The 27,997-nt window shown below is 41.4% G+C and overlaps 2 protein-coding genes across 3 annotated transcripts; one reads left to right on the top strand and one right to left on the bottom strand.

Moving 5' to 3' along the window:
• Positions 1–38: 38 nt before the first annotated feature.
• Positions 39–27,765, bottom strand: LOC309702836 (H-2 class II histocompatibility antigen, E-S beta chain-like). Of its 2 annotated transcripts, XM_082527455.1 has the most exons (6): positions 27,644–27,765; positions 27,268–27,540; positions 24,587–24,800; positions 24,422–24,489; positions 24,219–24,332; positions 23,482–23,845 (listed from the first exon to the last, which is right to left on the bottom strand). In XM_082527455.1, exons 1-6 carry the CDS (start codon positions 27,696–27,698, stop codon positions 23,820–23,822), a joined length of 750 nt encoding a protein of 249 aa, XP_082383581.1. In that variant the 5' UTR covers positions 27,699–27,765; the 3' UTR covers positions 23,482–23,819. The 2 variants fall into 2 exon arrangements, with proteins under 2 accessions (XP_082383580.1, XP_082383581.1); XM_082527454.1 differs by lacking the exons at positions 23,482–23,845; positions 24,219–24,332 and adding an exon at positions 39–208.
• LOC309702848 (uncharacterized protein) lies at positions 8,724–11,697 on the top strand. The gene is made up of 4 exons (XM_082527469.1): positions 8,724–9,198; positions 10,068–10,216; positions 10,903–11,067; positions 11,145–11,697. The coding sequence occupies exons 2-4, from the start codon at positions 10,160–10,162 to the stop codon at positions 11,262–11,264; spliced, it is 342 nt and encodes a 113-aa protein (XP_082383595.1). The 5' UTR covers positions 8,724–9,198; positions 10,068–10,159; the 3' UTR covers positions 11,265–11,697.
• Positions 27,766–27,997: the final 232 nt, after the last annotated feature.

Genomic DNA, 27,997 nt, shown 5'->3' with positions numbered 1-27,997 from the left:
ACCTGTGTTTGAAACATTAATGTAACTAACAGTTGTCTGGTTTTAAACTGGTTTCAGGTATGAACTGGTCTGTGAGTGAGAGTCCTGCTCTGACCTCGGGCCTTCCTCCTGTAGTAGATGAATCCAGCCAGAGATAAGATCAGACCCAGGATCAGTCCTGAGGCTCCGATGGCGAGCTTGTTCCTCTCTGACTCAGGCATGGACGATTCTGAGGACACACAGGTGAGTCAGACAGGTCAGTGCAGGTCAAACTGGTTAGTTTACAACACTGTGGTGAAGGTTACAGAGGTGCTCTATGTTGGACTGGTGCAGAGCGTGGTCAGAGTGCATCAAGGTTAGCAGACATCAAAGCTTTACAGGGTGTGGATATCAGCCACAGAGCTCATGTAACATCTGTTCACATGTTGTTGAACTGACTGTGACTGTGACGTGAGGTCAGCTGATCACAGCTGCACACAAACAAAACAAACGACTTTTCCTCACTGAGTCTTTTCCCCACTTTGCATTGCTGCACCTGATCTTAGTTTCAGTGTTCATTGATGACCTCACAGAGGTAGTTGTATTTAATAGCAGGTTTGCCATTATTGAGGAAGACATCTTATTTTACTGTCACTATATATCATTCATAAAGCACTGTTATTATTTCATTATTACTTCATTAGTCTGCATCAGCTTATCATCAATATTATCATGTATCACTTATCATTTAGTAAATCTGCTACAATAGAATTCTAGATACAATACTCTATCAGTAAGTAAAAGCACCAGTTTAGCTGGGGGTCCATCAAGTTTTCATGCTAAGCTAACCATCTTATGACATCAATGGACAGAACGAGGTCAATATTTTCATTTGACAGCACAACTATGACAAATGAACTCTTCTAAAACACCATGAAATCTATGGAAGTACTTTATAGTCTTGGATGAGATGAAATCAATGTGGCATCTGGTTTGATTGTTGTGGAGACAACTCTGTACTTCGCAGTTCAGCTTGTTGTTTTTAAATGGCCTGTATTTTTACACATCCAGTCATCCACACATTCACACACTGGTGATGGCAGCTACATTGTAGCCACAGCCACCCTGGGGCGCACTGACAGAGGCGAGGCTGCTGGCGCCACCGGGCCCTCTGACCACCACCAGTAGGCAACGGGTGAAGTGTCTTGCCCAAGGACACAACGACCGAGACTGTCGGAGCCGGGGCAACCTTCCGATTACAAAACTAACTCCCAACTCTTGAGCCACGATCGCCCAGATTAGTGTAATCCAGATTAATTGTAGACAGCCGGTTTTTAAATGTTAAAAGAAGTGAGAAAACATTTAATAAATATCTCTAGTAATTATTTACTGCTCATAAATATTACACTTTCACCATCATATTATTCCTCAACAAAGCGTAAACTTGCAGCAGTAACTCACGTAGGTACATATGCAGTTGTCAGCACCCAGTGGTCGTTGATCAGAGACCCTCCAAAAACACCACTGGACCCTCCAACAAAAAGGTTTATGACAGCGAACCAGGGCCAACTTCCTGGTGCTGCATCATGAGCTCCTGTGATGCTGCTGCTGTTCACAGCCCTGCTGCCACATGCTGAGAAAAGAAAAGACCGCACAGTTTAACAGCGAGTACACAGATCAGCACATGAAACCACTCAGAGACAGAGGTAACACTGATCAGTGCATCCTGAGCGCTGGCATTCATGTGGATGTTATTTTAAGAAGGATCTGAAGACTCTGGTGCACATGTGATCCACAGATCTTCCTCCTCTGTGTCACAAAAGTGGAAGATTTTACTGACAAAATCATTTCACAGATGAAAGAAAGACCAAACGTCAGCGCACTGTGTCACTGAAACGAATGTGGAGATCACTGTGCACATGTTCTCATTACTGTACAGTAGACTTGTAGTCAAGACCGCCTAATCCGAGACCAAGATAAGACCAAGACCAGAGGGTATGGAGACCAAGACAAGACCGAAACTGAGTCGAGACGAGACCAAGACCAAGACCGAGACAAAAAAAGTCTTTAAACTGCAGCCAGATGCTATTCTATATACATGTGCAGGACACCTTAAACTAGTTTTTTAATGAAGCGGCAAGGCAGAACGAAGTTGGGCCTGTATCAGGACACAGGGACTAAACCCCAGTTCAACCAGACCCAGAACTGATCCGGAATTAAAACAGGACTACAACAGTTCAAAATCAGGACTACTGAGGACTTAACCAAGACAGAACCAGAACTAGATGATAGTAGCACTAAAAATCATCATAGACCTGCACTACACTTATTTTTAATTCTACCAAAGTCCACTATTTAGATTGAGAAAAGTTTATATAATTATTTAGCCTTGTTGTGCAAACAAGCTGCAGAACTTAATAAATATAGAATTTGAAAAATAACAAATGGCATCTAAAAAGAAACACTAGGTACATGTTCTGATGAGTTTTAGCAAACAACCATTTGACTAACATGTGTGTCTCACCTGCTCTTGTTCATCTCTCCCCCTCTCTCTCCCCCTCTCTCTCCCTCTCTCTCCCTCTTTGTGCTGACAATCAAGCCAAACACCAACATCATCAAATATACAGTTGAAACCAGATATTTACAAACTCTTCAGATAAAAACACAAACACTTTTTTAATTGTAACATCAAATCAGACTAAATGTTTATTTTTTTAGATTGATAAATATAAAAAACATGTTTGTTAACTTTAAGAGTAAAGAGAGAAACAGTGCAGCGAGGAATGCCCAGACCTCTACATCGGAGAGACCAAACAGCCACTTCACAAGCTCATGGCACAACACAGAAGAGCCACCTCCACAGGACAAGACTCAGCAGTCCATCTGCATCTAAAGGATAAAGGACACTCTTTGAGGATGCCAATGTTCACATTTTGGACAGAGAGGACAGATGGTTTGAAAGAGGAGTGAAAGAAGCCATCTATGTCCACTGTGAGCGACCATCTTTGAACAGAGGCGGGGTTTACGACACCAACTCTCTGCCATCTATAATCCAGTTTTGAGATCCTTCCCAGACGCCTTAACGCCCACTCACATCCTGGGCCATCTGACCTCAGGAATTCACATGATAAGGTGGAGCCAGGTTTCACAATGAGCACACCCGAAACTCTGGCTGATTGGGACCCACGCCCAGTTTCCCACCTTGGCTCAGGCGATTAGAGGATCATCAGGGGGTCCTTTTGTCCCTCTGTGGGGGGAAACTCCCACTAGGTTTATATCTGGGACTCTCCACCATTTGACCTTAGAACTGAAGAAGCTTCTCGGATGAGAGGTGAAACGTCTTCAAGCAACTTAAAGAAGTCCAGACGCTTTTCTTTCCAAGCTCCTTTGACCGTCATATTTACATTATTAGTTCAGTACGAATCATTTGCTTTGGTACCTGGTCAAACTTAAGCTCTCCTCTGTCTGCAGCAAACTCGCAGGCAGCAGCTTCTCCCCCCTCGCTCACATGGGTGCTGTGCTCAGTCGCCTAGTGCCTGAGCTCGGATCATACCAAAATTAGGGGGAATTTACGACGGTGCGCTCTGTGCTTTGTGTGTTGTTTTTGTTTTATACAGTTGTCAGTCAGGCATCTAACTAACAAATTACACTCCAAAAGCCCCCATGCTTCTGAAAAAATGACCCGGGCTTAAGCCCAGTAAGCCCCCCCCCCGCTCCGCTGATGGTTGACTCCAAATCTCCCGAACACTATGTCGATTTGAGAACGCAGGACCGAAACAGCGAGACCGAGACCAAGACAAAAGTCAGTCGAGACCAAGACAAGACCAAGACCACGTAAAAGTGGTCTCGAGACCGGCCTCGAGACCGGTCTTGGTCTTGAGACCGGTCTCGGGACATCCAACTCTACTGTACAGCTGACAGAAGGAACAAGGTTCACATGTCTTTGGATGCTTGCCGGGCTGATCCAAATGACAACCTGAAAATGAGAAAACAGACAAATCTGTTAAACCGCTTCACAGAAAACATGTGAAAGTAAGCAGTGATGTTTTTTCCAACTTGAAGAACTGATCAGAAACTAAACAGGACATTTTTAGAGGACCCAGTTAATCTTTAGGTTTCCGTGTGTTTAAAACAGCTAACAAGAAAACGTTTGCCTTATGAGCATGGGGAGGCCCAGCCTGGGGAACCTTACTGGAAACAGCCAGAAACTAGTTTGTGCTGTTTCCTTTGATACCGATCAGACGATCACGCTGAGGACGACTTCCTCCTCCTAAATGAATCGAACAGAGCTCTGCTGCAGAGTCACATGCCAGGTGACGCTGGGCAGGTCCTCCTAGAGATATAATTTAATGCACTTAATGTTGTAAATGATCAGACTGTCAACCAAACATATTAAGCCCTAATTTATTAAGCAGTCACTAAAGTAATTAACTCTTTACCCTTTAGTTCTGGTTATTGTGACGTCTTACTGGTTGACTGAAACAGGTCAGTGCAGGCGATGAAGGCAGTGAGTTCGTCTAACTTGAGAACTGATCACATACTAAACAGAACATTTTAATGCTGACTGTTGTCAATAACCTACCAGTTCATCTTTAAGTCCCATTTCTTTGTTTTAAAGAAAGAAAACAACATCTTTGCAGAGACAAACTCAGAGTCACCTCTGTTGTTGCTTTGGGTGTCAAACGTTTAGCTCAAATAATTCACCGATGTTCTCACAGTGAACTCACTACACTCACAAACATGACAACACGACGTGTCTGCACTGTGTCAACGACAGAACTGTTGGTATCAAATAAAAGCGTGTGGATTACTGTGAACATGAAGCACTGCTGAATGACATCAATCAATCAATGACATCAGTACTAAACAGACGCTCTCCTTGTATCCAGGAGAAACATTTGGGTTAGAATAGTCGACATTTGAACCTCTAGTTCATTGCACACTTCTTCCACCCTGATATAATCTCAATGAGAAAATATGAGAAAAATCTCATCTTTGCAGAAGAAAGTGATCAGCACAGTGACGCAGCACACAAACTGCTGCAGAGCCATGGTTCACTGCAGCTGTTTCAGCTCATCTTAGACTTTAAATATGTCAGATGTATATTGAGCTCCGCCTGTTAACAGTCATCAGGGCCCCACCAAAGAATCAGGTCAGACTCGTTGGTCCATGTGCTTCTTTGACTGCAGTTATGCACGACGCACGGAAGTTTGGAGCAGGTTCAATTTTATTTATACAGCAAAATCACAGCAACAGTCACCTCATGGTGCTTTATGTTGTAAAGCAGACCCTGCAGTAGCAGGTGAAAGCAAATTGCCCACACAGACTGTAATCAGACCTCATCAGTTTGTGACTGTCGTGTTTTTGGTACTTCTGCACACTTTAAGAGAAACATGACACTTTGTAGGTTACAAATAATCCTGTTAAATTAACACCACAGGAGGTGGGCGGTTCAATGTGTGTACATGCATCTCTATGTCTGTGTGTGTGTCACTAGTGGGTGGGTGGGGTGGATCAGGGCTGGCTGGGCCTTGGCCTCGGTGGGACACCTCTCCCTCCCTGGGATGCGGGGGCTTGTCTCTTACAGGTGTAACACTTGATACATCATGCATTTCTATGACACGCCGACTCTGCTCACAGGATGTCTACTCAGGTTTAAGCACAGCAGGCTGGCTCTCCAAACTGGGTCTTCAGCACAGCAGGTGGGTGTCTGCCAGGTAAAGAGCTGGACACTGACTGAATAAGTATGATGAGGAGAGGTCCAGGTTACCACACAAGAACGCCCCCCAATGAAAATGCAGAAGTGTGGGACCTGTGAGCGCTCGCCCTCCCAATCCTCACCACTTTACTGTTCAAGTAGCACAGACAAACAAAAGTCGCCCACATGAAAATGTTTGTTTGTGTTTTTAAACTGAAAACAAGACAAAACTGTATTTTCTGACTATGAGCTGAAGCCTTTCATTGAACTACAGATAAACACAGTGGAGCTCTCTTTCTGCCCGTGGCAGCACTGCTGCCATCACTTTGTTTGTATTTAACAAAATCAATCAAGTTATTTATGCCCTAGGAAGTGATAAAACATGTGGTAGCCATAAAAATATATTAATAAAATTATTATATTAATAACATTAACATATTTCATAACTCGTTCATTTTCAAGAATTAAAAAACTATTTCATTATTAAAAATATTGTGTTTTTCTCATTTCAAACCAAAAAAAGTTTTCCTTTTAAAATGCCATCAGTTCGCGGGCCTCTGCCCTGATCTGGGCCTTTTTCTTGCCAGACTCCTGGACTTGTGGCTCACAAGTGGGACCACATGAGTTCACCATTTTTTAGTCTTGTCTCGTCCTCCTCTTCCTCCTCCTCCTCAGATGAGCTGCAAAGCTCCTCAGAGCCTGGCAAAAAGTCCTTCCCTTCTTCATTGTCAGAAAGATTTCCACTAGTGCTATCTTTTTCGCTTTCAGAAGACCGCAAAACTGCAGCAATAGTGTGCGCTTCATGGTGTCTGTGCAGAAAGGACCAGTAAGAGCAGGCTGCATTTAAAACCACTGAAAATGTCTAAGGTGGAGCTCCAGCTATATATGTGCTCATTATAAAATGTTAGGATTACAGTATATCTGAAATATATGATTACAACAGGACCCAATGGGGCCAAAGAATTACGAGGGTAAAGAGTGTAGGCATATACGCCAGTCTCCTTTTCTGTACACCATAGAGGGGCTCGTTGAATTTTTAAAATCATCCTAAAAAACACATCCTGGCCAAGTTTCATGCAACTTGTCTTTAAAATGATATATTGAGAATCAGAAACTGAGCAAAAGGACCGTTTTGGGTAAGAGCGTGCTAGAAGGGCTAGAACAGGGGTGGGCACTCTCAGTCCACGAGGGCCGCTGTCCTCACCTTGGGTCAACACAGCTGAATCACATGATCAGTTCGTTACCAGGCCTCTGGAGAACTGCAGGACATGTGGAGGAGCTAATTTAGCCATTTAAACCAGCTGTGTTGGACACATCTAAAACCTGCAGGGACACCGGCCCTCGTGGACTGAGAGTGCCCACCCCTGGGCTAGAATGTCTGACTCAAAGCAGGAAGGTGCTCAACAAGCCAGAGCTCATATTTATTTTGTTGTAATGTCATCAAATAGTGATGCAGATGCCATTTTTGTCACATAGTACGAGTAGAAAGCACTGACCACTGCTCTCTTTCATGGAAGTTCAACACTGTGACCCAAACCCACTGCCAGCACCCAGCACTGCACAGCAAAGGACACCCTCAGCAGGTCCACCAGAGCTCCCACAGCTTTGCTCTCATGGAGCTGTTTTGGAAGCAAAACACAAACTGTGACGAGGAGAGCAGCAGGTTACCTGCTACTCAAGAACACCCACTTCTAGAGGAGGCAGCAGAGCTAGTCCACACAGAGAAACAGTTTTTAAATGGAAAAAGAAGCTAACATTAAACTATAGATGTATAACATTATTAAAGTGGACTGACAGATAAAATGAGCGTACACATGACTCTCTGGCTTTGGTGTTTTGTTTGTTACTAAACTAATATGCAAAGCAATGCTGCTGCCAAACACACCTCTGACAAATACCTGGAGTGTCTGGTTCTGCACATGCAGCAAGCTGTACTGGGAAGATTTTAAATATTTTCTCTGAAGTCTTGAATATATGATGTGTGTATTGATGCAGTGCAGCCACATTTACCCGTAATGACCTTCTTTGGCTCGTGCTCCTCAGCTTTACATGAGCATATAGAAGTGTGCAGTTATAATATGAAGAAGATAACAGAGAATAGCAGTAATAAGAATGATGAGACAAAAGTATGAAATATTTAGAGAATTTAAGACAAGTTGTATTTACTCTTTGTGTAAAACTTGTGCAATGACCAAGGAGCTTGCAAAGAAAAGCGTCTGGACTTCTTTAAGTTGCTTGAAGACGTTTCACCTCTCATCAGAGAAGCTTCTTCAGTTCTAAGGTCAAATGGTGGAGAGTCCCAGATTTAAACCCAGTGGGAGTTTCCCCCCACAGAGGGACAAAAGGACCCCCTGATGATCCTCTAATCGCCTGAGCCAAGGGGTGAAACTGGGTGTGGGTCCCAATCAGCCAGAGTTTCGGGTGTGTTCATTGTGAAACCCTGAAAGCCTGGCTGATTGTTCCCATTTGGGAACTAATCTTTCTAGCAGTGAAAACAGTGTGTCCATCCTCCCCCTGCTCTCCTCAGCCTCTCTTTGCTGCCTCATGCTGTGGGGGGCTCACTCTTCCTCATCGCTGTCGTTTTGGTCGCCCACTGCTGCACTTGGCCCTGGAGTGTCCTCAGGGAGAGAGGACATTAGGACAGGCCTCTGTCCTCTCACCTCAAACCACACTCAGAAAAATTATGGTTCTTAAATGGTTCTTTAAAGAACCATCATACGTCAAAGAACCTTTTTATTTTGTGGATGGTTCTTCAGCTATTACAAATGGTTCTTTAAAGAACAAAGGGTTCTTCATCCTTAGCTGTCTAAGTTTGATGGTGTAAATGGCATAAATATTTATTCACCATAACGAGGCTGTGAATTATACTGTGTGTTTTCTTTGTGTGCATGTGTGTGCGAAGGGGGAGGGCGGATTACCTGGCAATTACCCTTTAAGAGAAGATGGTAGGAAGCTGAATATTCAAATAAAAGTTAGAAATATTTGCAAACAATAGACACAATACACACATTCAAATACTGTACTTTAGTTTTAAATTTTAATAAAGCATTACTATTTTCTACTCCAAGGCATTACTTTTGAGATTATTATATATTTTTGAAAATATAGCATAATGATAATACTAGTTATTGTAAACTTTACAAACCACCCAGCAGTATGTAAAGTCAAATTATAAAATACAAGTAAATAACAATTGCAGAACAGAATGTCAGTGTAATGAACACACACTTCGTTTTGACAAAGCGCACTGCTTAGGTAAATGATCTGAGTAGTTGTTCATCACTGAGCAATTTGTTAATATGTGTTTCGAGCCAAATAAATGACAGGGAGAGAGAGAGTGACGTCAGAACACGTCATACTATAACCTCCCGGGAGCGGACGGAGGGGTCAGTCGTTGGGATGCGCATGCGCAGACAGAGTGTGCGAGCGGCGGGCCTTGACCTTTCGGGAAAAAAAACTCACGGACGGTGACAGCGAAACGGATAGCAGTCTTCAGTACCTTCTGGACTTTGAAGCTGTGGATTCTGGGACTGTTAGAAAAGGTAAAACATTTCCATTAAAACCTTATTACTGTTTTGTTTTTGTTACTCGTCATTGTAGCTTGCTGTTAATGTTGTGCTAACAGTAGCGATTAGCTAGATACGTTAGCCGTTGAGGTCAAACCACTGTTATAATTAAGTGAAGGTGCTCCCAGCTAATTTGAACCTTTGGCTTCTAAAATATGTGGTTCAATTGCGTGCTGCGTACATAACCTAATGTCAGCTAGACCGAAATTAAAATTTAATATATTGTTAAAGTCAGTAAAATGGCGCCTGAAGCCTGTTGTGACGTGAGCTCTGTGTCTGCTCTAGAAACTCTGAAATTCTGTAGATCTGAGCCGTACATTAAATACTCACATGAACCTGTACTTTGAATTCTGTATGAGCTGTATAAAATACAGCTATGCATAAGAGTTTTGAATGAATAATTAGATTAGATAACTCTTTATTGTCTAATCGAATTATATAGAAATGTGACATGAGAAGGTGTCTTTGACTGTTCCTGCATAACTTAGTTTCGGACTAGTTGACAAGTTATGCTCCGGTCATTTGATGTTTCCAAGATAGATGTTCTTTTGTAATATAGTTAATTTTTTTGTATATTTCATTTATCCACCATCATACATACAAGCTAAGAAGAGGTCGTTATACTAACAAGAGGTATCAACGCTGGGCCAAAGTTCAGCACATGGTTAAAGTTTGTAATCCAGCCAGGGTGTAAATATCACTCAGCAGCCAGAGCTGAAGCAGGTAGCATCAACACATAAATCTACTCTACCCGGCTTAAATCACAAGAGCACCTCTGACCAAAAAGCTGTAGATTTTTCTTGTTTGCACAAATTAATCCAGATTCACATTAATTGTGTTCACAGCTCCAACAAAATGAGGAAGAGGAGGGGGAGAAACACAATTAGGTTGAATTACAATTGGATGGAAGGCGAGGACAAGGAGAAGGAAGCTTAGGATGAGGAGGAAGAAAAGCAGCAGGAGCATCTTTAGGGATCCCTATGATGTCATTGAGGTTGGTTTCATTAATATGGTCCTCTCACAAAGAACGATGACATGTTTTAGTTCACGTACTTCCTGTATTAAATAGTGATATGCAAAATGTTGTGAAAAACCATGGAGCAGGTACGTATAGTGCATCTGCAGGTAAATGAACATCAAATCTCTAAGACAGACTGAAATCTGTATATTTCTCACCCTTATGATAAAACCCACGTCAGCCATTGGTTTATGGACTTTGTATTTTGAAGCCTCAACACTTTCTTTATTGCTGTTGCTATGTTGGGACCATATTAGGATGAGGGATCAGAATCTATTGTTTCATTTAGTGTGTATCCATAAGATTCGTACAGCAGATCCAAGTTGTGCCTTGAAAACAGGAAAGTCGTCTGCATAGAGGAGAACTGTAATAGCAGGCTTGTACAAAGTGAGGCTTTGTGCTCTCGTTTTACTTCTGTCACCCTGTTTTGATGCAGAATTCATTTGAAATCAGGCAAGAACTGGACTTATTTTTTATAATGTGTTCTTGTGAATTGATTGTGTATCGAATATGTTTGATTTGACTTTCTGCAAGACAACAGTCGTCCACTGGCCAAAAAAGTTTTCCAAATACCTCCACGTGATCTAGCCTGCATTTAGAAAAGAATAGCAAAAAAAATCTGCACCTCCTGCTTCAGATGCAATTTGTGTTTGTGTGTTCAGAGGCAGCGGCGAGAGGGGAGACCTCGGCTCATCCAGCTGGAGAGCCTGACCAGGAGGAGTCGAACATTAACTCAGCTCTTCCAGGGCACCCTGCAGACTCGGCTGCTGGCATCGGCGAGGGATGACGTGAACGCCAAACTGGAGTCCATCACAGGTCAACTGCAGGTATGCGAGTCAGACCTTCTGAGGAGGGTTTCACTTTTCTCTCTTCTTTATAATTGACTCTTTTCTCTCTCTTTCAGCTCCTTGTCTCAGAGTGGGAGGGATTTGAAGCACAAAGGGAGGAGCTTGTCGTTTGGTTGGCTGATATGGATGTCCGCCTGAGTGACTGGAAACACCAGGAAACACCAGTGAAAAACTGAAACAACTGCAGGTGTGGGCTTGTTTTGATATGACATATATTTGATATGATACATACGTCAGAGACATTATCCTAAACTGGACTAACAAAGGACCATGAGTACAACATGAAAAGTACATTACAGAGCGTAAGGCTGAAGTTCATTGATCATTTTAATCATAAACTTGTTGTTGAAATATTTTTATTGAACATGCAAACATCTGCTGATGAAAATGTGTTGATTTATTGGTCTGTTATGAAGCTGTTGCTATTTCTAATGTGTTTTATCACTTTCTGATGTTTTATTAATTAAACAATACATGTATTATTTGTTGTGTTATCTGTAGCTATAGTATTTATATATTTATTTATAGTATAGCAAATATATTTAATTATTACTGTTTAAAACACTAATATGTGACATGTATTAGTATTGATGTTGTGCTGAGGGTTAAAATGCCTTTTTGTCTTTTGGTAAGTACAAAATGACAATAAACCATTAATATATGTCTATGCTGTGCTCGTATTTATTTTACCCTACTCAAATTCAATTTATGATGCATTTTATTTTGAAAGATTTAAAATGGTTTTTTAAAGAACCATTTGAAGGACCCTTTTTAAAAATGGTTCTTTAAAGAACCATTTTTAAAAAGGTTCTTTGAAAAACCATTAAAGGTGCCCCAAAGAACCATTTCTTGATGGTTCTTTGGGGCACCTTTAATGGTTCTTCAATGAACCACTGAAAGAAATGGTTCTTCAAAGAACCATTGTTTGAAAGGTTCTTTGTGGCACCAAAAAAGGTTCTTCTATGGCATCAGTCTAAAGAACCACTTTTGGTTCCAGTTGGCACCTTTATTTTTCTGAGTGCAGGGCCAAGCACAGCAGTGGGCTTCCCACTGACCCCCTCTCCTGAGCCTGGATACTTGCAATCCTAAAGGCAGAGGAAATCAAAGATGACAGCAGGCAAATAAAAACACCACAACAACTCTTAGTAGTTGCACATTTATTAACTTGTGTTCTTAAGAATTATCTTTTTGATAACACACAGACGTACTTTGTCTTTAAAGTTATCTCATGTCTTCTGGCCTGCAAGCGGGTGACTTTCCCCTGCAGGCCCATCTTCTCCAGGATTGTCCTGATCACACACAACAAATAAGAGGAGAAAGGAAACCATGGCAACTATGTTAATCCCTAAACCCAAAGTTTTCACAGCAGAGGAACGCCGTCTGGACATCACAGGTTCTGTACAGCAGCGGTCCGTGGGTCGTTTGGTACTGCGCCGCGAGAGTTGAGGCTCCGCTGTGAAATTTATGGTTTTCAGGGTTTGTATCGTTAACTCTGTTTCCCTGGGTCTTTCCCCGTGTTGTAGCTGTGTGTCTTATTTTGGAAGAAATATTTACACGTTACCATAGTGACCAGAGAGCATTAAGTGGCAGAGAGGAGGATGTTACTCTCAAACAAACTTTATTTGTCACATACACAATTATACAGAGTACAACATGTAGTGAAATTCTTGGTTTCCTGGCGTGGTTTTAACATGGGGGGTTATCACGAAATTAATATATTGTTAGAGCTTATTTAGTGCTGATTGTTACTTTCTTTAAATATAGTTTGCTTCCAGTCTAAGAAAGGGCCGACTTTGGTCAGAGGCTGACAGGAAACTGCACGCTCTGTCCAGAGAACAGGAAGCTGCAGACAGAAAGTGAAACTAAGCAGAGATGTTTTGATTAAACTACGTGTGTCTGTGTGTGACGTAGGGCAGAACTACATATACTTGCAATGTTTTCAGAACTGTGGGTGCTCGTGTCTACAGTTCTCTGTTTCCGGAAATGTACAATAAAGATGATTTTTTTGAGCTTTGACCACACTGAGTCCAGTCTTTCTCTGTCGGCAAAAGAATTCAGAAAAGAACATGATGATAATTGCATTTATACAGCGCTTTACAAGTCATTCACTCACTCTCACACGCTGGTGGAGGCAGCTGCAGTTGTAGCCACACCTGCCCTGACCGACAGAAGCGAGGCTGCCATATCGCACCATCGGCCCCTCTGGCCAACACCAGTAGGGTAAAGGACACAACGACCAGGACAGAGAGGCCGGGGATTGAACCAGCGACCTTCCAGTTACAGATGCACCTCCCAACCCCCTGAGCCACGGTCGCCCATGATAGGTTCCAGCCAGGACCCTTACTGGATACCGGGTGGGAATCGAACTCGTGACTCCCGCTCTGATGGTGTGTAGTCTTATATTTACAAAATACCACAGTTTTTGTCTTGGTCATTTTATGTGGTTGTATTTATCCGCTTTACCTTAAACGCTCCGTCTGACATAAACCGGTCTGTGGCGCAACAAAGGTTGGGGAGCGCTGCTGTGCAGCATGAGGGTTAATAGGACCGCACTCATATGAATATGATGTGTCAACTGATGTATTCTTGTACCTGCGAAAAATTATTCTTCTTGTTCTAAATTTACGCAAAACTACTCTCCTGTGTAACCCGCAATCAATCGTGGGATATGTTGGGCCACGAAGAATACACCAGACCCATCCTTCAAATCTGGGAAAGGACACATCTGTCACCACATTGGGAGGACTCTTTGAATTAGGACGGTCTTCGTCGTGTCGCTGTGACATAATTGCCCACAAACGTGGCCTTCGAAGCATGCAACCCTGAATTTGGACATAGCATGTGTATTCAGCCAGCGTCTCCCTCAGTCCTTTGTTGGGTCCTCCCTCATGGTTTTGTACCTCTCCCTGGGTTTCCCCTTTTGCTTTGATTTCACAGGTTTTGTCAGTCAGCAAATAAAGGTGGTTTTGAGTGTAACTCCTGTCTCCACATACGAGTCTGCATTTAGGTCCTTTTCCTGCACACAGCCAATTTATTACAGCAGATGCCATTTTTGTCACGTGTACCAAGACAGAGTAGAAAGCACTGACAACTGCTCTCTTTCATGGAAGTGGAAGCTGTGACCCAAAGTGACTGCCAGCACCCAGCACTGCACACCGAAGGACACATGCAGGTTCACCAGATCCTTTTAAAAAAATGAAACTGCTCCAGGACTCGGCGCTTTGGCCTGAACAGCCTGTGCAGGAGATAGTTTTTAAAAAGTGTCTGTGTGTGATGTGTGGTAATGTCAGAGAGTCCACACTAAAGAGTCATTAGAAGGAAGCACACAGAACATGAACAAACTGAAAACACTGGGTCACCAGGAACCCTGGAGTTGATCCCCAGAAACATAGTAAAATTCCAGTTTCTGGTCCCCACAGAGATACGTAAACATGTACACACAGACACACCAAGAAGCAGGAGGGAGGCAGGCGAGTGAGAGAACAGCTGCTACAACGACAACAAGCTGGAAAGGTGAGAACATGAGAGAGACATTAAATGTAGATGCTCTTCAGTCACACTGTAAGATAAAGACCGTCTGTGTTTCCCCTTTCACAAGACCTTACATATGCCAAGCTAACTTCTGTTTGTCCACATTTATTGAAGATGTCATAAAACTCTGGATCTGCTGTTCAGAATGTCTTTCTAAGTTTCTTTGGCTTCTTCACAGCATGAGGTGCTAACAGGCTTCATCTTGTTGTCATAAATGAATGTGTGATCGATTTAAATTCAGTGCCACGCAGACATCCACACAGACGCCTGAAATGTCTCTGTTGACGCAGTTTGTCCAACGCTGGTCCAACGTTGGTCCAGTCTGCGCTCCAGATGGGTTGAGTGTGTTAAAAATTTGAACCGCAGCTTGAACGAGTCTGCATTAACACGTTAACGCTGACAGACCGAATTTAAAGCATGAATTCCAGGAACAGTAAAACAAGAACCGTCATTTTGTGTTGGAGCACACAGACGGCTACATTTCACACAAAGTTATCAGTTATGCTAAGGACAGGAGACGGGTGGGAAGATCATACACGTACTGCCACGTTTCAGGTCATCTGCTACCACGGTGAGAATATGTGGACAGTAATAAGATAATACAATCTTTAATGATGTTATAATTAATTTTATAACCTGTGTTATATCATAGACTCCTGAAAGAGACAGTTTGAAGAATGAGACGAGTTAGCTGATAAAGATGTTTTTGTGTTTCTCTGTTAACTCGACGATGAACGACAATAAAACCTTTGACGTCTGTGACCTGGACTCAGAGCTACTGCAGACAGCATCACACCGACCTGGCCAGTGGACTCCATCAGATATACAGTGAAGAGAAGCTGCAGAAGTCTACAGCCTCGTGGATCGGCCTGTGGTCAGATGGGAGTAACTTCTCTTTCAGATACTGGGACATGGACTCATGCAGTGATGGACTAAACAACAGGACATGTGCTACGACTCTGTTAGAGAGATCAGGAAGATGGAGCTCTGCTGGATGTGACCACAGAAAGCCTTTCTTCTGCTATGATGGTGAGTTTACACAGATTTATCTCAGCTGTTTGTCCAACAGATGAACCGCTGGAGTCTCTGAGAGGATTTAGGTCAGTATGTCTCTTCAGCCACTTATTTCTGCATGTGTGTTGAACTTCTGTCAGAGGTGGAGATGTTTAGCTGATGGTTGGAGCAGAGATTTCTCTGTAGAGCAGCAGATTCATCTGAAGAATCGCTGAAATGTTTTCTCTTGTTCTTCCTGTGAAACTGGACCAAACATCCAGAGACTGTAAGTCCAGATTTAACCGATTCAATCTTTTCTCAGATTAGATGCATGTAAAACCATTTTTATGTCATGAGTTTTATAATCTGATCATGTTTGTTCATGAAGCCAAATAAACCAGTGTGTGAGTGCAGGAATCTACATGACTTATACACCTGCAGTTAACCCAGTGGTTCCAAACTGTTTTTGGTAGGCCCGCCTTTGTTTTACAAGAAAAATGTTGCTGCTCCCGACGGAGGGAAAACCGATCCTGCAGGGAGACCGACCTCGGCACTTGTGCAGGTGAAGCCAAAGGCAAGACAAATGTAGGGTCAGTAGTAACGTCGTTATGGCAGTGTTGTTTTTTTGTAAATCTGTGCTTATTTTACTCTTTGAAACACTATGGTAACCTATGTGTCAATGTTAACAGGGTGTTGTGCCAAGCCATCTGTAACTAACTGAATTTAAAATCAGCGTATTCTGCTCCAATCTGGACAAAAACTTTTCACATATTTTCAAAAGTATTTTTACTTTAACAAAATTTCACTAAATTCTTATTAAATCGATGCACTTTTTATGGAAATGAATAAACGTGTTTACCTTCTTGTTGTGTTTATGTACGTATGCATAGATTAGTGTGTCACTAGCACACAGCAAGTGTGTTTCTGTTCCAGGGACCATTAATAAGGAGGCAGTTCTTTGAAAGAATGCAAACAAAAAAAGGATAAATTCAGACTTGTGGACAAAAGTTATACTTGGACGTTTTGTGTGTCTGTTTTATATTTTGCTGTAAATTAGATTTTTTTTTTTCAAATATGCAGTTGTTGTATTTGCTGGAATAGATGGCTCTTCCTGAAAGCTAAACAGCCTTTTTTCACCACATAAAACATTATTGTTGAAGTAAAACAGTACTCCATTACATGTACAGTTGTTTTCTCTAAATTAATGAACTACCAGAGAGAAAGGGCTGTGTTCTTCTTCCACTCCTTCAACAAGAAATTTATGTTCACTAGTGTTCAGCTGTGTCATTTCACTTTAAGAGATGACATCACTGTTAGGTGTCATTTTTCTGTTATGTATTGTGTCTGTTTGTCCAAAACTAAATTATTTCTTCATAAATTATGTTCCAGATGATGCACCTCGGTGCTGGAAATAATAACAAGGCATCAACTGCATCAGGCTTCTTTATGAGCTCTGTTGAACAGTTTCCTTTAAGTGGTTATAAAAACTTGACACATGCTATATTTGTAGTTAATTTTCTGTACTTGTTTGTGTTCTATGTCATCATGCAGAGCAAGAGGAGACTAGGGTGTGGAAAATGTTGGCATTGCTCATTGCATGTTTACTGTTCGTGGTTGTGGCAGAGCAAGCTGCTTATTCCAGGAATAATTGGTTTAACAGTTTCAACAGTTTTGTTCTTTCATACACACAAACCATGCTTTCTCTCGGTATAACACTGCAACCATGCGTGAAAAGGAAGAAGAAAATGCTCTTATTAAACCCTGCCCCCTGTCTGCGATCCAACTTATATTACAAGTGGGCACCATACACCAAGGAACAAACTGCTGAGTTATAAGAAATACTGTTCGCAGAAAGTCATCGCCTTATTTGTCTGATTAGAAGAGAACATGCTGGAGTTTTCTGCCCCATCTCAGCAGGAGCAGATAAACAGGGAGCCAAGGTCGTAGCTTAGGCGCCGTGTGAGAGAAAGCATGTGAATGTTTAGGCTTTTATGATAAGGTGGAGGCACCAGAGGCTATAAGAGTTTGAGCAATGCTCCACCATTTTGAGATCTGATGCTGTCTGCATCAGTGTCCATCTCCCACGCGTGTGATCATTAAAATCATCGTTTGACTCAACCCGGCCGGACCAGTGTTGTTATTGTGGTTTTTTCCTCTTGTCTCCATCCCCAATATTTGAATCCGGTAACAGCCTACTTTGGGGTTCTTATCCTTGCAGGAGTTTTCAGGTCCAAAGGGGAATCGACAGAATCCCTGTGGGATGCAGAAAACGGCAAGAACCTTTCCGTGCATCAATGTCTCTGGAAAACTTCCACAAAATTTCCAGGATTATCCGTTTTGATAACCGAGACGACAGACTAGCTCGACGGCAGAGAGACAAGCTAGCTGCCATCAGGACAGTGTGGGATAAGTGTGTGCACCACCTCCCCCTGTTTTACAAACCTGGGCCTAATGTCACCATTGATGAGCAGCTGATCCCATTTAGTTGTGAAACATATTGCTTCACGTGTAAATGTGTTGTGTCTTTCCACTCACTCCACTTGATTACAACTGATTTATTTTTTTATAACATTTTATAAAAAAAACCCCCCAAAAAACGCGAAGCACATTATTCATAAATGTGATCTAACAAAGGTAAAGGGAAAAAATTAACCATGTTTGCTGTTCATATGGTTTGTAATTGGGATGAACTAAAGCCACCTGTTGAGTAATTTAACATAAAATTGTTTGATAGTGTTAATTTGGAAAGCCAAAACTCTAGCGGGTCCACCAGACCCATGAACACTGGCTGAGTAACAAAAATACGAACACCACACAAGGGTTAAATACGAGTCGTATAAAATAATTGGGTTCTTATATGACATGTTTGAATTGTTTGTATAGATTTTAGATTTGTTCGATTTGCATTTTCTATGAATATTTCCTGTTAAAAACAGCGCCCCAGTGCTACTTCTATTTTTGTAATACCATTATTGTATTCATTGGAAATAACTAAATATTTACTGTACATTTCTACTTTTGTGTCACATGATGCAAAGCTCGATGGATGAAAAATATTAGCTGAAAACCAAAAAATGTTGGGTTTGACCTTGTAAAACATAATTATCAATCCAGTCTAACTTTTTTCAGTGTTGTTGCCCCTCTGCAGCTCCTGTTCTCTCTGCAGTGGCAGTGCAAGAATGTTCAGCTGTTGCTAACTGAGCACACCTGGTGAGGTGTGGATAACAGCAGTCTTTGTGTTAGCTTAAATAGCTGGTAGCACTAACTTATTATGGAACTCCCAATCAAACCTGTGAAATTCTGCTGTTAGTCTCTATATTTATGTTGAATTTCAATACTTCCACATGACAGACTTTTTGTTTTACAAATCACTGAATGTTTCAAACACTTCACTGTTAAACGTTTGGTTGTTGTTTGAACAAACTAAGCCACTGTGTGAATATGTTGACATTCATTGTTGTCTACAAACTGATTTATCTTTGCTTTAATCCTGTAACACAGTCAGTGTTATTAGATAAACCTTAATAAAACGTCCACGGCTGGTTTCATTCATATCTGGACTTCATCATTCTGCCCTCACATCATGATCTGAACATTAAAACAGCAGCAATGTTAAAACTAGTAATGAAAGGAATTTGTTGGCTTGTTTAAAGGTACAGAATATTAATTTTAATTCTATTTTTGTTCAAATATTTGGTACCACACAGCATGCTGATTGTTTGTTAATTTATAGTGAGTTCCCAGGTTTAATGAATACAGCGGGGATAAATATTTTTGATTTTTCCATATTTGACCTGTCGAAAAGAACCAGGTGATAGAAGATGGCCAATTTGATCTTTGGCAGACTGATTTTAGCATCTTGAATAGCAAAGTTCAGCCTGTTAGTGATGTCCTCCCCAACAGTCACAGTTACTGATGTGGCCCATGGTTAGTAAAGTTAGGAACAGTGTTGGTCAAGTTACTTGAAAAAAGTAATCAGTAACTAATTACTGATTACTCCCCCAAAAAAGTAATCCCGTTACTTTACTGATTACTTATTTTCAAAAGTAATTAATTACTTAGTTACTTAGTTACTTAGTTACTTTTTAAAAACACGATTTACAACCTGAAGAGGTGATAAAGCGATAGATCTTTCAGCCCAATTCTACTTTTTCTGCATAATCCATCATACAAAATGTAATCAAATGGAAAAGTCTCTTTTTAACTTGTTTTATCAGTTTTAATCTTTTAACTTTATGCATCAAGCAAAAATTTAATTATCTGCAACATTCTCTGACTTGAATAAATTAGTTTAACATTTAAACCTATTTTCTACACATTCCAGCACATAAAATAAAATGTTTTTTGTGTTTACACTCAGTCTTTCAAATAGATGCAAGTAAAACACAGCAGAAAATAAATAAAGTCAAAGACTCAGCGGTCCTTTTGCTCTATTTTCACCTGTAAAGCAGGAGCAGGGTAGGCGGAGGTTTACCCTGGTGTAGGTGTGCTGCGGTCAGTTGAAGAATCTGCGCGAGTGTCTCTGTGAGTTTCCCATCACGTCGTAGCTACTCGGTGCTTGCTCGGAAGTTTAGGGGTTTTTTCCGCTGTAAAAAGAAGTTTTCTTCCCACACACAACAGACGCTAATGTTTTTGTCACTTTTTATGGAATCAAACTCAAAGTAAGGTCAGTGCTTCCACGCTTTAAACGCTGCACGCTCATACTCTCTCTGCACTCGATATATGATCCATTGTTGATCTGCACACAGCTGCTGTCACCAACGTCGTACTTGCTTACGTCACTGTCGTGAGACATTCTCGCAAAAAAAATCACGGTTTTAGTAACGCAGTAACGCAGCATTCCTACGGGAAAGTAACGGTAATCTAATTACTGATTTTGCAATAGTAATCCCTTACTTTACTCGTTACTTGAAAAAAGTAATCAGATTACAGTAACGCGTTACAAGTAACGCGTTACTGCCCATCTCTGGTTAGGAAGAAAGTAAAGTGTATTTATCATTAACACATTAACACCAATCTCAGCACTTGAGAGAGAGAGCAGCCCTTCAGCGGGGCACTGATACCCAGTCTCTCTTCTTCAGGTGGATAGCACAGTCCTCTTTTGCTGTTCACACCCTTGACCCTCTCCAGAATGGGAGAGATTTTTACAACCTTATTTCCTCTTACAGTGATTGCCCCTTGACTCTTCCACATCCTCAAAAACAGAACTAAAGGCTTCACCACCTGTGGAATTTCCCCCTAGTGGGTGTCACCCCCTTTCTCGAAAGTCTCTAAAGTGTTTGAAAGTGTAACTGAGATTGGTTATAGTGCAATCTCATATATTTTTGAGGCAAGGAACAGAAATAAACATTGGTCTTTGTAAATCATCACCCAAGGAACTAAGAAAGGGTTAACTTTACTTTGGCTTACCCATGTTTCTTCTTCTTGTGCAGAGGAACTGAAGACGAATTCTTTGACGTCACAAGTCAACCTGCAAGAAGCAGAGAAGGCTGTGCCCAAGTGGTTCTGGAACTAGAGACAGTGGAGGACTGAGGGCTGCAAAGGTACAAAATAGCTAGTAAAAAAAAAACAGAGGAAAAAGTCTGCTGATTTGAGATAAGGTTTGGAGTTTTCCATCTGGCTTTTTCCCATTTTACTACAGTTCCAAATACAAGGAATTTTAATGTAGTCTGACTTTTCCTGTTTTTCAAAAGTTTTTGCAGTTCAGCATAGAGATGGCACGATACCACTTTTTTATGTCCGATACCGATACCGATATCATAAATTTGGATATCTGTCGATACCGATATGAATCCGATATAGTGTTTTTTAATCAACAAAACTGTTTTTTAAATATCTTGCTGCATTTTGTATAAGTTCATACTCAAGTTTAAAACAACAACTACACTAAAGCTATTCTGTTATACCTGTATACAAAAAAAATATTTCATAGTTCAGCAATACTGATCAATCTAATAAACTTAAACCTACACCATCCTCACTATTCTGGTATTTTAAAGAGTACTTAGCGTAAATATTAAGCAACCTAACTAATAGGGTTCCAACTCCCAGCAACAACAAAAATAAATAAATAAAAAATAGGGAACCACCCCTCACGCTCCACCTCATGATGCTTAATCGACGTAATCAACCTTAATTTGATGCAGTGTGAAAAAAATGCACAGAAATCAATTATTTTTCAAGAAATATTAAATAGATTCAACATCTTTCTTCAACAAAATTGCAGACTGCACAGATGGTACCTTCCCAAAGGAAAAAGTACTATAGCTTACTAGGGTATATATATTAGACTTAATAGTCACTATATACAGTAATTGACTTCTATTCATTTTACATCAAATTAAAACTTTGGGTGTCAGATAATTATTTATTAAAAGCTCGACATTTTAAATGAGAATAAGAAAGAAAAGTCTGTCTTTGTGCCCCCTTTTCCCTGTTAATGCCCTATCGGCCCCCCTGGCTAAACTTTGCTAGATCCGCCCCTGCACAGTTACCAGCGTCAGCTACGTAGAAAAAGATCCTCGAGTAGAAAGAAATATTAAATACATTCTAACAACAGCTGATCAAGCTTAAACGTGCTGCTGTTGTTCAGCCGCTGGTTTCCTCTTTCTGGTGCAAAGTGGGCCAAAAACAAAGAAGAGAGACGGACTCGCTACAGAAAAGCCGATCAGCTGATCATTAAGCAGTTTCATGATTGAAGTAGCAGCCGGAGAGCGAGAGGCAGTCGCTTGTTAAGCTTAACGCAGGAATGCTTTACAAACATTCAGAGATGGACTTACACACTTGCTTTACTTCTCTCGGGGATAACTTTGTCGGAGATGAAATGCCGGGTTGCTAGCGAAGCTCCACATGCTATCCAGACCACCGACAGGTCCCGCATGCCACAGCCGCTCTATCCCGTGATGCATACTGCTCCGACGTGCTAACGTTCTGAGGCGAGTTACGGCGTGTTGCAAGTTTTGTGAGGTGCTTTCGTGATATTTAATGGATCGGATTACATTTTTTATTTTTCTCCGATATCCGATCCAGTAATTTAGGTCAATATCAGACCGATACCGATACGTAATATCGGATCGGTCCATCTCTAGTTCAGCATACAATTACTTAAAATCACAATTGTTGGACAAAATTAATGTGAAAAACATTATTTTGTGTACCCTCGTGATTTATATAATGGTTATATTTACAAACTTGTTTCTGTTTGCAGTCAGCTTTAATATTTTTGGTGTCTTTGTGTCAACCCGTATTGGCTGTCTGTTAAATTTATTTTGTGCAGAACCCACTCATAATCCTATTTCCACTTTTTAGCTCATGTTGTCCTCTTGTTGTACCCACTAAGAACTTGATAAACAGGGCCCGGGTGGATTTTTGTGTACTTTGCCTAGTTGGGGCCCATTTAGTTCCCAGATTTTAACACCAATATGGGCATTTAACATGGGGCCATTATGGGCATTATCGACAATCCTATATGGCGCCCATTTTTCAGCCCATTTCCAAACCATATGGGGCCCACATGTAAATGCTGGCTGGGTAAATTTCAACAGTTCTGCTAAATTGTGATATTTCTGATAATTTATTATGTTTTTTCTGAGTTATTAAAGTTCACCAACTTTAATAATATTGACTTCAGCAATACAGCATTTTTGCAGAAAATGCAATTCTTTCTAGTTATTATGATAATTCCATTGAGACTGTCCACTATTTAGTTTATACACTGCTTGTATATTTCTCATATCAGTCACCTCCAAAAGCTCCCTATATGATCTTGAGCCTTCCTGCGGGACAGTGGCGCTCCCTCAATATTTATACTGGTTTTTGTGACAATAAGAAAAACTCCAGCGTCACATTAACAGGATGCAGGTAAACAGCTGAGAGTTTGACTCATTTATTTTGGAACAATGACCTCCAGTAAAAATGTGTGATCTATGGTAATCAGATGAGCAGAAACACCCCAATCATTCAGAGACGTGGATTACATGAATTGCATTACATGAATTAAACAGCAGAGGTAAAGCATCAAACAGCAGAGTTTACATTAGACCTGATCCAGGACCATCCCAGTGAAACCACAACAACCACCAACAGCAATGAGATGGTCCTGGATCAGGTTCAGAGTCCAGACAGAGATCATCATCATCATCAGTCTGTTGAACACAGGAAGCAGCTGCTTTTACAATATCAGACACAAACAGGACCAGGATCCAGTCTCAGTTAGTGGGAACCAGGATACGACCTGAAAGAGGAAGAGATGAGGACACAGTCACCAACACACTCTGAAAACAAACCATGGACACTGGTTTTAAACTGGTCAATGCCAATGATTCAGTAAAGTTCTATGTATCAGGGCCTGAACCAGGTCTGAGAGTCCTCTAAAAAAACAGTAAAAACTTGGTTTGAAACATGAATTTAATTAAATGTGGTCTGAAAATAATCTGCACTGGTCTAAACCTGCCTGAAAGTGAATGTTAAAACATCAGTATATAAAAAACACTGATGTGAACCAGATCCAAACCAGTTTTAGACTCATGTAATGTGGTTTGAGATTTAGACTGGTCTAAACTGGTTTCAGGTATGAACTGGTCTGTGAGTGAGAGTCCTGCTCTGACCTCGGGCCTTCCTCTTGTAGTAGATGAATCCAGCCAGAGATAAGATCAGACCCAGGATCAGTCCTGAGGCTCCGATGGCGAGCTTGTTCCTCTCTGACTCAGGCATGGACGGATCTGAGGACACACAGGTGAGAGTCAGACAGGTAGGTATGTACAGGTGTGTACAGGTGTGTACAGGTGTGTAGATACAGACAGGTATTTACCCCAGTCAGTGATCAGAGGTTTCTCCAGGCTGGCGTGCTCCACCACACAGGAGATCTTCTCCCCAGACCTTCAACACAAACATCAGTGACTCTCAGATCTTAAACTTTTAAACTTTAGTGCAGACTTTATATTAAAAGTCTGTTTCCATGGATTATGATGCTCACCTGGGTGTGTACTCCAGGTGTGAGTGGGTCTGGTAGTACCAATCACCATCTGCCATCTCCTCAGTGGAAGTGACATCAGAGGTGACTTCCTGTCCGTCTCTGTGCCAGCTCACTTTGATCTTACTGGGGTAGAAGTCATAGACACTGCAGACCAACATGGCAGGATGCTGACTGGAAGCAGTTATCGTGGAGTGAAGTTTGACGTACGGCTTAACTAGAGGATATTATGAGTTTCAGTTATTGTTAATATCATATTATCAGAAATCATTGTATTCATGTGTATTAATAAAGATACTGTCAACAGTGATAGTTGTACTGAGCTGATCAAACATCAGATCATGAATCAGCTGTGATGAGAAACATCAGCAGCTGCAAACATCATTATTATAAAGTAACACGTGCAGAGCTGTATGTGCTGGAAATCTACCAGACTTGAACCTGGATCTGGATCAGTTTTTATTAACATCCAGTGAAGTGTTGACTCAGAGTGAATCCAGTTTGAACCATCAGTGAACTGATCCTCCTGCAGATCAGCTGCTGTGCTGGTTTGAAAGTAAAAACTCACAATGCAAGAACTCCAGCATCACTTAAGGGAAGATGAAAAACTTTAATGATTGACCAACGTGTTTCAGCTTGTGGCCTTCATCAGGGTCATCTGATGTTCTCTGCAGTCACACCATCACTCTTCAGAGAGGAAGTTACTGTAAACGGCCTGCTACACATGGTTCAACAGTCATGCTGCGTTTAGGTGCAATTGTAAATCTAACCATCTAAAACCCAAAAGCAACAAGTAGAACAAGCAGAATCCGACTGCTGCTGCTCTCCACAGGAGGTCTGAGCTGGTTCTCCTCATGTTTCTCTGAGCTGCTGCTGCTGGGAGCTGATTTCAGTCCATAACATGAAGAAACACTAGTTTTATAATCTGTCTGTTAGACACTGTGGCGGGGCGTGGCCTGCGGTGCCGTGCAGGGAAGGCGGACGCACCTGCACGGCATCTGCAATCACGCCCTGCCGACTTAAATATTGTAATGGGTGCTGTGTTTGTTGGTTGTTATGTTGAGCTGGCAGCGGGAGAGCTGCAGCTCTGAGTGCGAATGTACAGCAACCGTGAAGGGATTAATAAAAAATGATCAAAATGCCACTGGGTCTGCTGTGGTCGTTTACAGACACTTTACTCAAAACTGTGTTCTGTCACACATGAACACATGAATTACTAACCTCATGTTACACAGGTCACAGGTTGTGTGTGTGACACACAGAGCAACCTGTCACTTTAAAACAACCACAGCTGACACAAAGTGATGTACATCAGAACTAATAAAACTAACTAATAAAAATACATAAGATATGAATAGAAGCCAAATAAAAAAGTAAAATAATTAAAAGAAAAAATAAGTCTGGCTGAAGCTCAGAGCCAAAGAATAAAAATGGGTTTTAAGACGTGTTTTAAAAGTGGACAGTGAAGGGGCCTCTCTAACATGCAAGGCAGGTTATTCCATCATTTAGGACCCACAATAGTAAAGGCCCCTCCCCCTTTGAGCTTCCTCCAGGAGCAGCTGGTCAGCTGACCTGAGAGACCGACAGGGTGTGTGGAGATGAAGAAGCTCAGAGAGGTAAGGCGGGGCAAGACTGTGAAGGCATTTAAAAACAAACATAAGAATTTTAAAATGAACTCTAAAAGACACAGGCAGCCAGTGCAGAGAGGCTAGCACGGGGGTTATATGCTCTCTTTTACAAGTTCCTGTTAGCAGTCGTGCATTTTGAACCAGCTGCAGATGTGAGAGCAATGACTGACTCACCCCCACATAAAGTGCATTACAGTAGTCTAGGTGGGAAGAAATAAAAGCATGGATCAGTGTTTCAAGGTGCTGCCTCGAAAGAAAAGATTGTACTCTTGCCAGTCGCCTTAAATGATAAAAACTGGACTTCAACACTGCTCTGATTTGGCTGTCCAATTTAAAAACCCATAATTTAATAAAAAAATAAAAAAAATAAACTAAACTTCCTGCTTGCTTTACTGCAGATGTGTTGTGAACAGTAAGACCACACACGCACGCACACACATACACATTAAAACACAGGACTTGAGTTGTGTGTGTGTCTGACGAGTACACAGGAAGAGTCGGATACACACAAACACTCGTGTAGTGCAGCAGGGTGTGACCACAGACATTCACACAGCAGCTGTTTCCTCCGGGTTATGATGATAACTTTATAATTGTTTCATTATATTTAATAGCTCCACTGTTACACTGACTCATAGATCTGAGCTGTAAATGTGTGCAGGTGTGAAGCTGATAAACAAGGTGTGAAAATCAGAATCAATAAACTGCAGAAGGTCTTTAAAGAAACATCAGTGTTTCTAGGATTTATCTAATTTAAAATGGTTGAACTATAAGAAAAGTCTTTTAATAACATGTCAGGCTGCTTCATGCTGTTAGAAATATTTATATGGAAATATTAATAAAATAAATGTGAGCAATATTTCAGCTTGAACAGGTTAAATCAATAATTTAGTATCATCATCAGTTTAATGACAAGCACCTGCCTGTTTCACCAGCAGGGAGCGCCACAGACTGAGGTTAGATCCGTTCTCTGGTGTCACAGTCAGAGCTGTGATCAATGATTTATTAAAGTAACATGAACACCTGATGATGTCACACAGACCACTGGACACTCACCTGATTTAGTCAGAGCAACCTGGTAGTCAACACCAATGTTGTTATGGCAGTACGCCTCCTTCTGAGCTCTCTCTGAAGCCAGCTGTCCTGGTTGATTGTTCCAGTACTCTGCGTTCTTCACTCCGTACTCAGTGTATCCAACATACTTCCCCAAACTGCTGTCAAACCGGGTGAACTCAACCTTCCTGAAATAGTAAGACTTGATGTACTCGATGTCCTTCAGCTCAGAGGAGTTAAAGTTACAGCGCATTGCCGTATAAATTTCGAATCCATCTGAGGACAAACAGAACCACACAGAACATCAGACTGTGCACTGATCACATCATTGATCAGTGATCAGTGTATTAATGATCATTTATGAGTGTATTGATGGTACCTGCTGTGCTGAGGCTGATGAAGAGGAGGCTGAGGCAGAGGAAGAATGAAGCCATGTTCCTGAGTTCTCCTGACAAACTGACTCAGTCTGACTGAGAGCTGCTCTAAAAACAGAGGACAGGTCACATGACCACAGCATCATCTGTTACCAGGAAGAACTCTGTGACACCACCTCACACTCTTCATCATCCTGAGTGAGTTAGAGTCCATTAAAGCTTTAAAAGCAGAGATCGGCACTCTGTGATGTCATCAGCATATTTCCTCTCTGCTGCACTCAAACCCTTCTGTGTTCATATATATTCCACAGTCAGTGCCGGGCTCATGGAGGAATCTACAATAATTATTGGCAAACACA

Source organism: Aulonocara stuartgranti, assembly GCF_965226115.1.
Source record: "Aulonocara stuartgranti genome assembly, chromosome: 3".
Taxonomy (NCBI): domain Eukaryota; kingdom Metazoa; phylum Chordata; class Actinopteri; order Cichliformes; family Cichlidae; genus Aulonocara; species Aulonocara stuartgranti.
Note: the sequence above shows the minus strand (reverse complement) of the source record. Positions and strands in the feature narration are given on the sequence as shown.